At 42.2% G+C, this 12,251-nt stretch overlaps 1 protein-coding gene across 4 annotated transcripts in view; it reads right to left on the bottom strand.

Annotated features, from left to right (window-relative positions):
- The window catches only part of DIS3L2 (DIS3 like 3'-5' exoribonuclease 2), a 178,309-nt gene that overhangs the window by 65,807 nt on the left and 100,251 nt on the right, over positions 1–12,251 (bottom strand). For all 4 annotated transcript variants that reach the window (XM_030455829.1, XM_030455830.1, XM_030455832.1 and 1 more), the window contains one exon: positions 5,307–5,419. In XM_030455829.1, coding sequence (XP_030311689.1) covers positions 5,307–5,419 — 113 coding nt within the window. The remainder of the gene's footprint in view (positions 1–5,306; positions 5,420–12,251) is intronic.

The raw sequence follows: 12,251 nt of genomic DNA, 5'->3' as shown, positions 1-12,251 counted from the left end.
AGATCAGTACGTGAGCTCTGCCATGCTGCCTAGAAGGACCCACACACCACAAGGTTATAAATTTAGCATGAGCAGTGCCAGCCCGTAGCAGAAAGGAGAGAAAATAGATTTATAGGCTATCGGAAACCCCTGCCTGCCTAAGGTCACCCACGACCACCATGAGACCCTGAAGTTCAGGTCACAGTGAACAAAGTGCAGTAATTTAATAAAAGCTCTTATATGCCCTTTTCCACACAAATTAAAAGCTGCAGTTACTGGCTTTTCTCTCTCCCCTGTTCTGTGATAGATAATCTGATAATGTCCTGCACTTATTGAATATTTCTGTGCCTTAGCAAATCCTCTTTCCCTTGACATCTCCCAAAGCAATAACAGTCTGCTAAAAAAATGTCTACGTGAAACATGAAAACCCATCCACGAAGAATAGCCCAAATGAAACGACAGGATGCTTGTTTTAAGTGTACTTGCACAGGATTAATATCTGATTCAAGAGGCTATAATTCTATGGAAGGGCTTTCAATGATGTGAAACACAAGCAAAGCTTTAACTCAGCTCATAATTACAGCACTAATCACCATGCAATTAGCTGTAACAAATCTACTGTTAAATAGGGAAGCTTCAATCTGCATTACCCTTGTTCTATAGGAGAAAAACTTCAGAAGTAACTTAGCCCAAGTCATGGAAGAAGCCACAAAGGAGATGGAGAATTCAATCAACCTTTTCCTGGGATCAGCAAATACATACATAACATGACAATGTGGCCTTGTGTTGAAGGTATTTGAATTTTGTCTACCTTATAGAATTAGTAGGAGAAACCTGTTTGCAACATCATGACAGTCTTGGCTAACTGCTTCCCCCTGCTTTAACATCATGGTTCCTCTTCACACTCTACATGGAGAATAAACCAGCTGGTGCAAAGCACAGAAGTTTTTTACAAATACACATTTCCTTTTCCCTTAGCATGATACGGTTACAGGCTGAAAGGATTCTTAGTAGTTGCAAGTCCAGCATTTAACATACAAAGATGTCACAATTGCATCACACTTGGAGAGCCAGATGCTTTAGGAGTTGTCCCAGGGGCTGACCAAAGGAACTTTTGCAATAGGATTATCTTCATCTCTTTTTGAAGGAGACACAGGATGAGAGAAGATTTCCCTAAGTAAGTCTTTAATGCCCAGATTTGCAAAATATCAGGGTTACGTAGCATCGCCTCATTTAATCCAGACACTGCCCAGCATATTTTAAATGCTTTTAAATGCTTTGCCCTTCCCATGACTGTCTGCCAAAAGACAGCTGTGTCTGCCAGCTGCCCTGCGGAGTGCCACGGCATGCAGAAATCCAGCTAGCTGAACCACTGCCGAGGGTACCACCTCCAGTGCAAAGTGGTTTCCTTAGCAAATTGCCAAGGATCTGCCTATGTTGTGGATCACATAATTCAGCTTGGGTTTACTGCAGGTGGAAATAAAGTTACCTGGGTTTATACAGGGCTCATGAAGTTGGAACAGATGGATGTATAAATGTAGTCGAATCTAGAAGTGCAGTTGGACAGATCCAGCAGGGCTAAGGAAAAAACTTTCCTGGTGAAAGAAAAGATCTACAGTCCCCAGGAAATCTTTCTAATGAATGTATCATAGAAATCAGGGCTGAAGAAAGGCTTGGGTGGTGAAAACTTTTCTGGTTTTCATCCCCCTCTACCAGTCAGACTAATAAAAGACAACACCATTCCCCACAAGCCTACCACAGCCAGAGAGATCCTGGAAAGGACACTTCTTTGAGTAAAAGACTGATACACACAACACACACAGCTGCGGGTCTGCAATTCAAATCAAATCACAGACAGAGGATTTCTTGCTCTATATTTCCAAGTCCTACATGCAAAATTTCCAGCACAACCATACACAACTTGAGATTTTGTGCTCCAGTGCTGTCCAACAGCTCCCCCTCCACAGTCAGCTCTTCCCACAGGCAGCCAAACATCCCGGTGGGCATCAAGGGAAAATCAAAGAGAGGGGACTACCAGGGCTGGGAGGTTTCCTACACATCATTGTCCTCGGGTTTGATAATACATAGACCTGTTACCACGGCTGGCCAAACTGCTTAACAGCTGACTCCTCTACATGGTGGATTCACTTTGGACGTAGGAAGACCTCTTGCTTATGAGAGCCCATTGTTTTATTTTTTGTTTTGTTTGCTCCTTTGGCTAATAAAGTACTTCCAGAAACAAGTTTCCAGCCCCAGACTCATTCCTAGGGAGCTGGGCAGTGGGAGAGAGTGCACACATACTGGGATAACAAAACTCCCCATCCCCCTTAAAATCAGAAACATCTGCTGCAGCCAGGCCTGACCCACTGGCCAGGCTCAGAACGTGTTAGCCAGCATGGCTCTCAACAATGGACTCACTGTAGCATCTTTTCAAGAAACAGAGGGGAAAATTGATCAGTGAACCAAAGGGAAAAGGGAACAAATAAGGAAGAGCAATAACCTCTTATTTTGCATTGTCGCATGGGCATTTTTACTCCTGTCAGTCAAGGCCACTCTGCTGGCATCCTGCTTTGACTGCCTGCTAAGGCTTGGTTCAGGTTGGTTATTACAACTGACTCCTGGGATGAGCTCTTCTCCCACCATCAGTCTGATGGGGAGGGATTGTATTAACTGAGCAAACCTCTTGCTTACACACTAAAAGATACTCAGAGGAAATAGGCAATTTGTTTATGAGCCAAGATTTCTGCTCAAGAGTTGTATCAACACTTCTATGAATTCAGATTTCGAGCAACTCTTTGTTGCTCAGCCTGAGATTATCAAAATATCAACACCCTGACAGCCTGCTGGTGTCAAAAGTGAATGTTTCAAAGTCCCAGGACTTAATGTGAAGATAGGCTTACAGTTCCAATCTTTGATCTCCAGTATAAAATAGGACCAATAAAATATTATAGGGATTTATGGCTGACCTCTCACTCGAGCTGCTTCACACCTAAAATAACATTGTACGATGTGCCAAAAAAAGAGGAAATTGTTTAGGTTTTCTTGTTTCTTAAAACCTGATACACTCTTATTTCAAAACTTTTGACTTTTATTAAATAGACTGCTAGAAATTACAAAATAACTCCTCTTCTGGATCCATGGCTCAGGAAAACTAAATATGTGTCTTTATTTAACTTCTTTGGGAGGATTAATACAGTGTTAACCTCTAGCAGAATCACAGCTGTCTTAGGAAACAGTTCCATCAAAGCAAAGCATATTTTCTACAAAAGCCATGCTACCATCTTCGGACAGCCTGGCTGCTTTCCTTTGCCCATCCCTCTCTCCTTTTCATCTCTTGCAATTAAAATATTGACCATTTTATAATCCAACTTAGTTTGCACTCTTAAAAGGTATTTTCTGCAGGGTAGAAGTATGGGTAAAACACTACTCCTGACCATTGGGCCAAGGTAGCTGAAAAACAACTAAAGATTATGGGCATTAGGCAACCTACGTTGGCATTGCACATGACTGGTGCTGGGAGGGGGAAAACACTTTGAAAGAAAACTCAATTAGCTTTTGAATTCAACCAGATTTTCATGAAGAATTACTCAATTTATATAAAAAGTTCTTTCTCTCCTTAAAAAAAATAAATACATGCCTTCAAACCACAGTATTTTGACTTAAAGTGACACATCTTCTTGGGTGACAGGTTTGTTGCCTGCCAGCGACATCCCCTCTGGGCCAACACACATCTCCTGTAGTGAACTACAGCCTTTGAGCCATCCATCAGAGGGGGAAGCAGAGCACGGCAGAAGCCAGGGGCTTCTCACTGGAGAGACTGTAGGACTTGGGAGACTCTGGTGCCACAACTGCTGTTCCCATGAGATATGCACTGTTTCCTGCTCCTGGAGAACAGCAAGTCCCTGGTAACTGGGGCTTTCCAGTGTGGCCATTCCTTGGTCCCACACTGCAGCAGCAGTTTGCAGTTGGCCTCACAGCCACCACCCCAGCTTGGGCACTCCTGCATTGCTATCATGACTGTTCTGTGCAACCCACGGAGATGTAAAATGCAGAGATTCCCTGGGCTCCCCTGGAGCTGTGCCTTGCTATTTCTACACAAGTAAAGTCAGAGAACAGCTATTAAAGGTTAACAGCTTGATATCAAATCCCTAATTTTATTTCAGCAGTACAAAATAAATCATTTCATCATCTGGAAAGTGTGGAGAGGACACAGGAAGCTACTGGAATAAGCATCATTTCAATAACCTCCCCAGACAGCAACTTTGGGAACATGCAGGAAGGGAGGGGAAGAATCAACCCTAAACCTAACTAGCAAGTAAGGTATGTTCATTTATTATACAAAATATGTCCTGTCACCCCAGAAAGGGATGTGGAGACAAGGACTTCGGTTTGATTGAATGGGAATGAGGGAAGAGGCAGAATAATCTGCTTTTATGAGGCTGTCTCCACACTCCTCTTCATGTAGTTGATACTTCAAGCTGATCCTGGACGCTAACAGCCAGGCTTTCCAGCTTCCCTGCAAGCACAGCAGTTGTATCTAATAAGTTAGAAAGGGTTTCTGCACATTGAACTAAAAAGGAGACAAGCACAGACAAAACCTAGATGTTTCCTTTCCCATAATATTAAACTTGAAACTGTTCATTTTTGAAGTTTAGAAGTGAACTTTAAACTTGGGTTTAATGTTTGATTCAGTTACACTAAAATCTGTACAGTTTCAAGTATCTTTTCACTGTATGATGAAAGAATAGTTTTTTCCAGTGCTTAAGATACAGAAGAGCTGTATAACAGTGACATACTGTTATACCTCAAGATGTGAGGTTGCACAAAGTGTTTTACACCCTGGTCTGCTGTGCATCCACTTCTGGGAGGGATTAGCTACTACTACTGCACTGAAGGCAAATACAAAAACCTCCACCAAATTTCAATACTGCAACAGCAAAGTGGAGCAGCCAAGTTGGCTCTGTCAGACTTATCTCATGCTCAGCACAGTGCAAATGTAGCTATGCAGCAATGGGCCCTGAACTAGCTCCAGATGAGCAGTGACCCATTCACATGAAGTTGCTCCTGAGCTGACACGCTCAGGGACACCAAGGTTTCTGCCCACAGACATTGGGTCACAAACTGCAGCTTCATCCTCTGCTCTCTCTGTAGCACCAAGGCAGTGAGCAGCTATTTTAGCTTTTATTTCCATCAATTTAATCATGTTTGTATGTTTGCTGCAGTAATAACCAAGTTTGATTGCAAGCATTTGAAAATGAACCTTTAAAATTAACTTATGGTAAATGAAGACACAGCTGTCAGATGAAATAAAGAAGAGTTGCCCTTACCTTTTGAACTAGATAGACACTAGTTGCTCTTTCACTTGCTACTTTATCCAGTTCTGTTTCTTCCAGTACAAAGAAGCTTACGTCCGCGATGTGAACACCCACTTCGAAGTTCCCTAAAATTGCACAAGGAAGTCAGAAGGCTGCAGGTAGAAACAAAATGCAGATCTGTTTAACTCTGAACCCTCTTCCTCCTCTCCCAGTGCTACCACAACCCTCTTGCCTTATGTCTAGGCCTCACAAAAATTATACTTTTTTCCAGTTCTTCCACCTAAAAGCAAAGCTGTGGACTCTCAGGACACTGACGAATTCACAGCCACTGTGGCTACAACATATGAGTGGATACTCATACAAGTGAATCGTCAAGCACAGAGGTTGATATGTAAAAACTCTTTAAAAACCAAGTGTTTCCAAGTATGAAGCTTGTAACAGTGAGCCCAATTCTTATCCCTTTGCTGACAGAAAAAAGAAGGAAATATAGGAGCCCACCTTACAAGCACACAGGCAGTGCAGAGCAGTGTTGCCCACATATGGAGCAGCAGTTCACACATGTTTTGGTGTTCTCAAAACTATACTCATTTCCACTACACCCTGGTTGAGTCCAAATTTCTGCTGGGGACCCGGAAAGTCTTCACTGATTTTGCAGATGCACAGCTTTCTACAAACAAAATACTCTGTTATCCTGCCTTCTCTTCAGATTGGGCTTTTAATGCTTAAAGTCCAGTCTACAAATACCTTCATTCAAAAGCTATGCTAGAGAAAAGTACCTTTTCTCTAGGTAGAGCAAAGTACCTAGAGAAAAGGTTTAGGCAATACTTTGGATTTAGAAATAGTGATCATCCTCATCTTTGGAAGTAATTAGTACCTTGGTCCAAGAAATTCTAGTTTACTAATCCCCAAAGAAGCCTATTGGCCTTTGTTTTCTCTGGAAGGACTAGGCTGGATTTGAGGTGCTTATTTGTGGAATAGTTTCAAGTGCAGCAGGTTCCTAATTATAACATTAAGTTCTTTAGAGGAATTCACTAACTTCTTGGTATCTATAAATATTTTTTTCTTCTCCTAACTTCTGAAAAAAGACAACATAATAAGATACCGTGCTGGTGACAATCCTGTTTGTTTATATACCTTGCAAAGAATATTATCAAAGCCTTTCTCTAGAGTGTCATGTTTTTGAAGCCTAAATTCAGCTGCTGTGATCACGCAGAACATCTGCCAGTGTGTCCTTCTGACAGGTACCAGTGCTAGATTTACAGAGTGAGAATACAAATGCATACATGCAAAGGAAGAAGTGTGAGAAGGTTCAAGCTGGTATTCATAGAGCCACCCAGCCCAGTGTGCCCCCAGCTGGGAGTTCAGATAAGTGAGCACCAACCTGTCCCATGAGACTGAATTCTCAGCAATTTCAGCTTAACTTTATCAAGCCATGCTTGCACAGCACTTTGAGTACATCAAGTATCATCTTGGGTTTTGTGCTGCTTTTGTACACTCAACAGAGCACAGATGTAAAGGCAGCAGAAACATACATGGAAGACAGGAGAGTCGGGGGGTTAGATTTGTCCACATAACCTACAGTCACTGGAAGGTCCTGCAGAGAGTAAATATGATGGCAGCAGGAGGAGAGGGCAATAATCCCATTGCACACCAAGGGACAAATTCCACCCCTTGTTAGGAAGCTGAGAGAAAAGATTGCAGATTAAATGGTTCACCTCAGAAAGCTGCCTACAGCTGTGTTGTGATATTATCACATGCCTTGAAAGCTGCTCTACATGGATTAGGCATCCAAGCCTGAAACTACTTAGACGGTAAGTCTTAGACCAACAGTTCAACCAACAAGTTTAATATTACACAGACTTGAAGCCAACACACTCAGAAGGTAAAAAAATACTGAATACTTTGAAGTCAATATTGTAATGTATTGACCCTGCAGGCAAATATTGGTGAAAGGAAAAGGAGAGGAGGTCATTACATCATGCCTTTAATCGCACTTTAATTCAATATGTGCACTGTTACATACATGAATTCTTTCTCCTTGGTAGAAAATTGACAAACCAAGAAAGATCTCAGTGCATGAGATAATAAAACATGGAGTTAGCCAATGAAAACACACTGAGTAGAGTTAAGTTTCATTCAGGTTTCCCACCAGAGCTTCTAAAAGCTGGGGTTGGTGTGAGCCCCCTGCTTTTGAACTTGTAATGGAAATTCTATCTAAATATTTTCTTACATACATTGACATAATGCAAACTGGCAGGTCTTGGGTTTGTCTTGCTCAAGTATGAATCACCCCATCTCCCTCACCCCCAAAAAATTCAGACCAAGAGAACTTGACAATATACCACAAGGATCAACCAATCAGATTCCTCTCATGTCACTGCCTTTGAATGCGTTAGACAAAATACCAGCTTACGCCTGCATAGAAATTCCTGCCTGCTGCTCTGCCCTGGCTTATTTGCTAATTAAAATGAAAGAGCTTTGTGGATAGAGAAATATCATTCACTAGGATTTTCTTCCATGTCCGCAAAGAGTTTTTCTAGTCTCATTAATTTTTATGACAATCAGAAAAGGAGCATTTCATGTTGTAAGTCTTGCGTTATTTCTCAAGGAAAAGAAGAAAATGTGACCTGAATGAAAGGAAAACAGCTAGACCACCACTAGTTTATTGAAAAAGTCTTATCAGAGAGCAAAGGGGGAAAGGGTGGACACCACATGGACCACAGGCTGCTACACGTGGTCTACTCCACCTCCATGAAGAAATCTACTTTTTTAGCAAACAGAGGCTTCAAGTCTTGGCATGTAGCTCTCCATTGTGATAGACTTTATAGGCTAAATTTCTTACAGAAATGAGTACTTTACAAACCACTGACTTGTTCCATCTCAAATTTAAAATTCCCCAGCAGTGAAGTTAAAGGTGCCCAACAATCCCATAAGCTTGGTATACAGTACCAGTTTAAGGATTATTTTTTTAAAAAAAGAAATTTACATAAGAATGCACAAGAGATTAAGCCAGACACTTATATGCTGTCATCAAAGCAAGAGCTGAAGCAAGAGCATGTACTGCAATGAAAAATGCTGAAGGCACTTGAATGGTTTCTTTTACTTAGGATCTCTGGGATTTTTTTCACTTAAAATAATTTCATCTGAAAGTGGATGCAAAATAGTCATCCCATTTGAACTCCAACACACTCATAGCACCACAAAGCTGCTATGTGGCAGACATTTAACAACAGAGAATGACATTTAGACTCAAGCAATACATGTTTTATTAACCAGCTGAACCCTACTAGCCCCTCTCCACAAACACCGAGATGCTGCAAAAGAGATGGATGGGAGACAGGAGTATTGTATGAAATTACACCATGGAATTGAAAAACCCAATAACAAGCCCTTTGCAAAGGGAAGCTCTCATGCAGAGGTCTGCAAGTAGAAATAGAGAAAGAGATGGGCACTCAGCTACCAAAGCTTCTCTTGAGGCAATGCTCTGTGCAAGAGGGACAGGATCTGTTGCCACCTCACTGCAAAAAGCACAGTTCTAAAATACCCTTGTGGCACTGAACACAGAGAATACAATTTCCCTTTTTGTTTACCATCATGTAGGCTGCTAGAATGGCAGAAGTCAATGCTCTTGTATTTCTCCATCTTTCTAGAAGTGGATCCCCTCTCAAAGCTTACCAAGTGAAAGAGCTATGACAGGCAGGTCTCCCCGAGCATGATGCTGCACTAGGCACGCAGCAGTTTTAGGGAAGGTTTGGCTCCTTGATTTGAGAATCTGGTTTGAAACCACTGCAAAACCTTCTGTGGATAACACCAATATGATGCTAAAATCAAAGCAGAATTGGTGGCACCTTGCAGAAGAACAAAGAACAAGCTGTTCTATTTTTTAATATTTTTTCACTGATGTGATGTTCATTCACTGATGATCTCATTCTCTACGACAAAACAGTTCAAAGAACTTTTCTCCTTCTTTATTGAGGAAAATTAAAAACAAAAAAGGATTAGCAAGAGAAAGCTGTAAGAGAAGGAAAATGCCTTTCAGCCTGTAAATGCTCCACAAAAGCTGCCAACCCAGCAAGTCATATGAAGTATTTGCCCCAAGAATCAGAAAGTTCACTTGAATGTATTTGCACAGTACACAAGTGAACACCCTGGCAGCAAACCCCTCTTGTCTTCAATGATCCTTGTCAGTCCTAGCACAAATGCAGAAAGACAGATCAAACAAGTTCACTTTGTACCTTAGCATATGTGAATTTTAGGGCCATGCAACTTAAAAACACGCCTCTTCAAAGATAAAGCAGCAGAAAGTAATTCCTTAGCATACACACTCCCCTTTATTTCCATCTCACCTTCAACCATCACCATTCTCAGGAGAGAAGACAAAGTATTAAGTCAGCTTAAAATGTAATACTGAGTTTTTTATATTAACTACTATTTCTCATACTGTCTTCACCCCTCTTTTAGCAAGATACAGAAGAGTTCAAAGCAGATTGCACAGTGTTTTCTCTACAGATGAGTACCTACCTGCTGCCAGCAATTAAAGGTATTTGGCTGTTCTCTGTCACGACCAAACTCTTGCAGCAAATAATTACAGCTCTTTCCCATTCCCCTGCCCTGAGGTTACCATGCTGCTGCTCTTATCTGCAAAGCAATATTGGATGCCTTGCAAAAGTATGAAAAACTTGCATGGAGAAAGACAAAAGAGGCCTTAAATCCACATGCACCTTTTGTTACTATTATCAGTGCTACAGTGAAGTGTGGGTCTTCATCAAGGCTGGGGCTCTCATGTATGACTGTGGGTGAATGCGTGAGGACAGTCTCCAGAGCAGAGCAGAGGGCCAAGAGGGGCTGCAGATAGCAAGAAGGGTGGACTCAAAAGCTGCACAGAGGCAGAAAATGGCACTGAGACTTGGGGAAGCTCCTGGAAGTAGCTAAGGACAATCACAGGTCTTTAAAACGTGCCATTAAGTGAAGGACCTGATCCAAGCCCAAACATTCTTGTTTCCCTTGGCACGTGTATGTGCAGCCACAGCTCAGTGGTTCCAGAAGTGGCCCTCTTGGGATAGAGGGAAGAGGAAAAAGAGAGAGGCAAGAGAATGATAGCATGAGTAGGAGATTGTCTTGCATCGACAAGAAACTGAACATGAGCCAGCAGTGTGCCCAGGTGGCCAATGGCATCCTGGCCTGTATCAAAAACAGCGTCACCAGCAGGTCCAGGGAGGTGATTCTTCCCCTGTACTCAGCGCTGGTTAGGCCACACCTCGAGTACTGTGTCCAGTTCTGGGCCCCTCAGTTTAAGAAGGATGTAGAGGTCCTGGAACAGGTCCAAAGGAGGGCAACCAGGCTGGTGAAGGGACTCGAGCACAGGCCCTATGAGGAGAGGCTGAGAGAGCTGGGGCTGTTCAGCCTGAAGAAGAGGAGGCTCAGGGGAGACCTCATTGCTGTCTACAACTACCTGAAAGGAGGCTGTAGCGAGGTGGGAACTGGACTCTTTTCACAGACGACCTTCAACAAGACAAGAGGATACAGTCTTAAGTTGTGCCAGGGGAGCTTTAGGTTAGATATTAGAAAGAATTTCTTCACGGAGAGGGTGATTAGGCTATGGAATGGACTGCCCAGTGAGGTGGTAGATTCTCCGTCCCTGGAGACATTTAAAAAAAGACTGGATGTGGCACTCAGTGCCATGGTCTAGCAACTGCTCCGGTGGGTCAAGGGTTGGACTAGATGATCTCTGAGGTCCCTTCCAACCCGGCTAATTCTATGATTCTATGAAAGAGCAAGTGGGAAAGCAAAAAAAGAGCAAGATGGGAAGAGAACAAGAATTTAATACAAAAATAAAAGTAGATCTATGGAAAGAGCAAGTTATTTGTCTGTTCTGGAGTCTAAAGACAAAGGTGGGTGGCTATAATTCTCAGCTGAGGTTACTTTTCCACCCTAGGAAGCCAAACTATTGTTAAAAAAAATCAGTCACTATGGTTTGTTTCAGTTATTTTAAAATAACAATGAAAGCACTTAAATTTTACTTGTGTGCCCTAGGGCCATTTTGTTTTTTGAAAGCGTAATGCAACTGAGCATAAATCCCTTAACTTGTTTGCCAGGAAACCAAATTTTTAAAATTATCACGATAGTCCTTTATCCAACTGAGATGCAAATAATTACACCTTTTTCAAAATGCATTTAACAGGTTTTTTCCTTTTCAAAAAGTAACTTCTTGGACATAACTTTATAAAAAGGCTCCAACAAAAGGAGGCAGATTTCTGCATCTCAAGAGAGCAGCACAAGTCCCCAGGGAACAGCAAAGCAACTTTTCCAACCAAATATAAATATTACTTTCGTAAATGTTGCAGCAACTTCAAAGAGGAAAAACTGTCTGCCCAAACAAATATTAAGCATCTCTAAAGGGTAATGATCCACAAAACATTACATATTACCATGCATTGCCTCTAGGAGATGTCCCCATACAAAACCCCCTGTCACTGGTTCGCATGGGAAATGTCCCCCATAAACAGCATCCTTCACCCACCAGCTACAGAGACTTTGAGACCATCAGGAACAATCTAGCCAAGGTTTCAGGATATCTGAATTCTTTGAACTATGTTTAGCCATTTTTTTCTGGGTCTGCAGAACCTGGAGAGGTGGCCAAGACCAGGTCCCCAACTTCCACAGGGCAAAGACAGAGGGAGCAGCAATACATGCAACAGGTCAGTGTGGCTGCTCCAAGGGCCTGCAGCAACTACAGAAAAGGCTTGGGGAGGGTGGGTGGTCTGTGTTTTTGCTTTCCTTCTTAAATCAGTGTCTCCTTTCAGCCATTTAACTCTTAGCCTTTACAGATGACATTTACATCCTTTTTTATCAGGACCTGGGCTGATGTAAAGACAGAAACAGCTGTGACATTTCTCACTTAACTGCACAAACTCAGGAGCTGCAAGAGGGATGAAGCCTCAAAGGTAGCAGAATCAA

This window comes from Calypte anna, chromosome 9, assembly GCF_003957555.1.
Source record: "Calypte anna isolate BGI_N300 chromosome 9, bCalAnn1_v1.p, whole genome shotgun sequence".
Taxonomy (NCBI): domain Eukaryota; kingdom Metazoa; phylum Chordata; class Aves; order Apodiformes; family Trochilidae; genus Calypte; species Calypte anna.
This window is presented reverse-complemented; position numbering and strand designations above follow the sequence as displayed.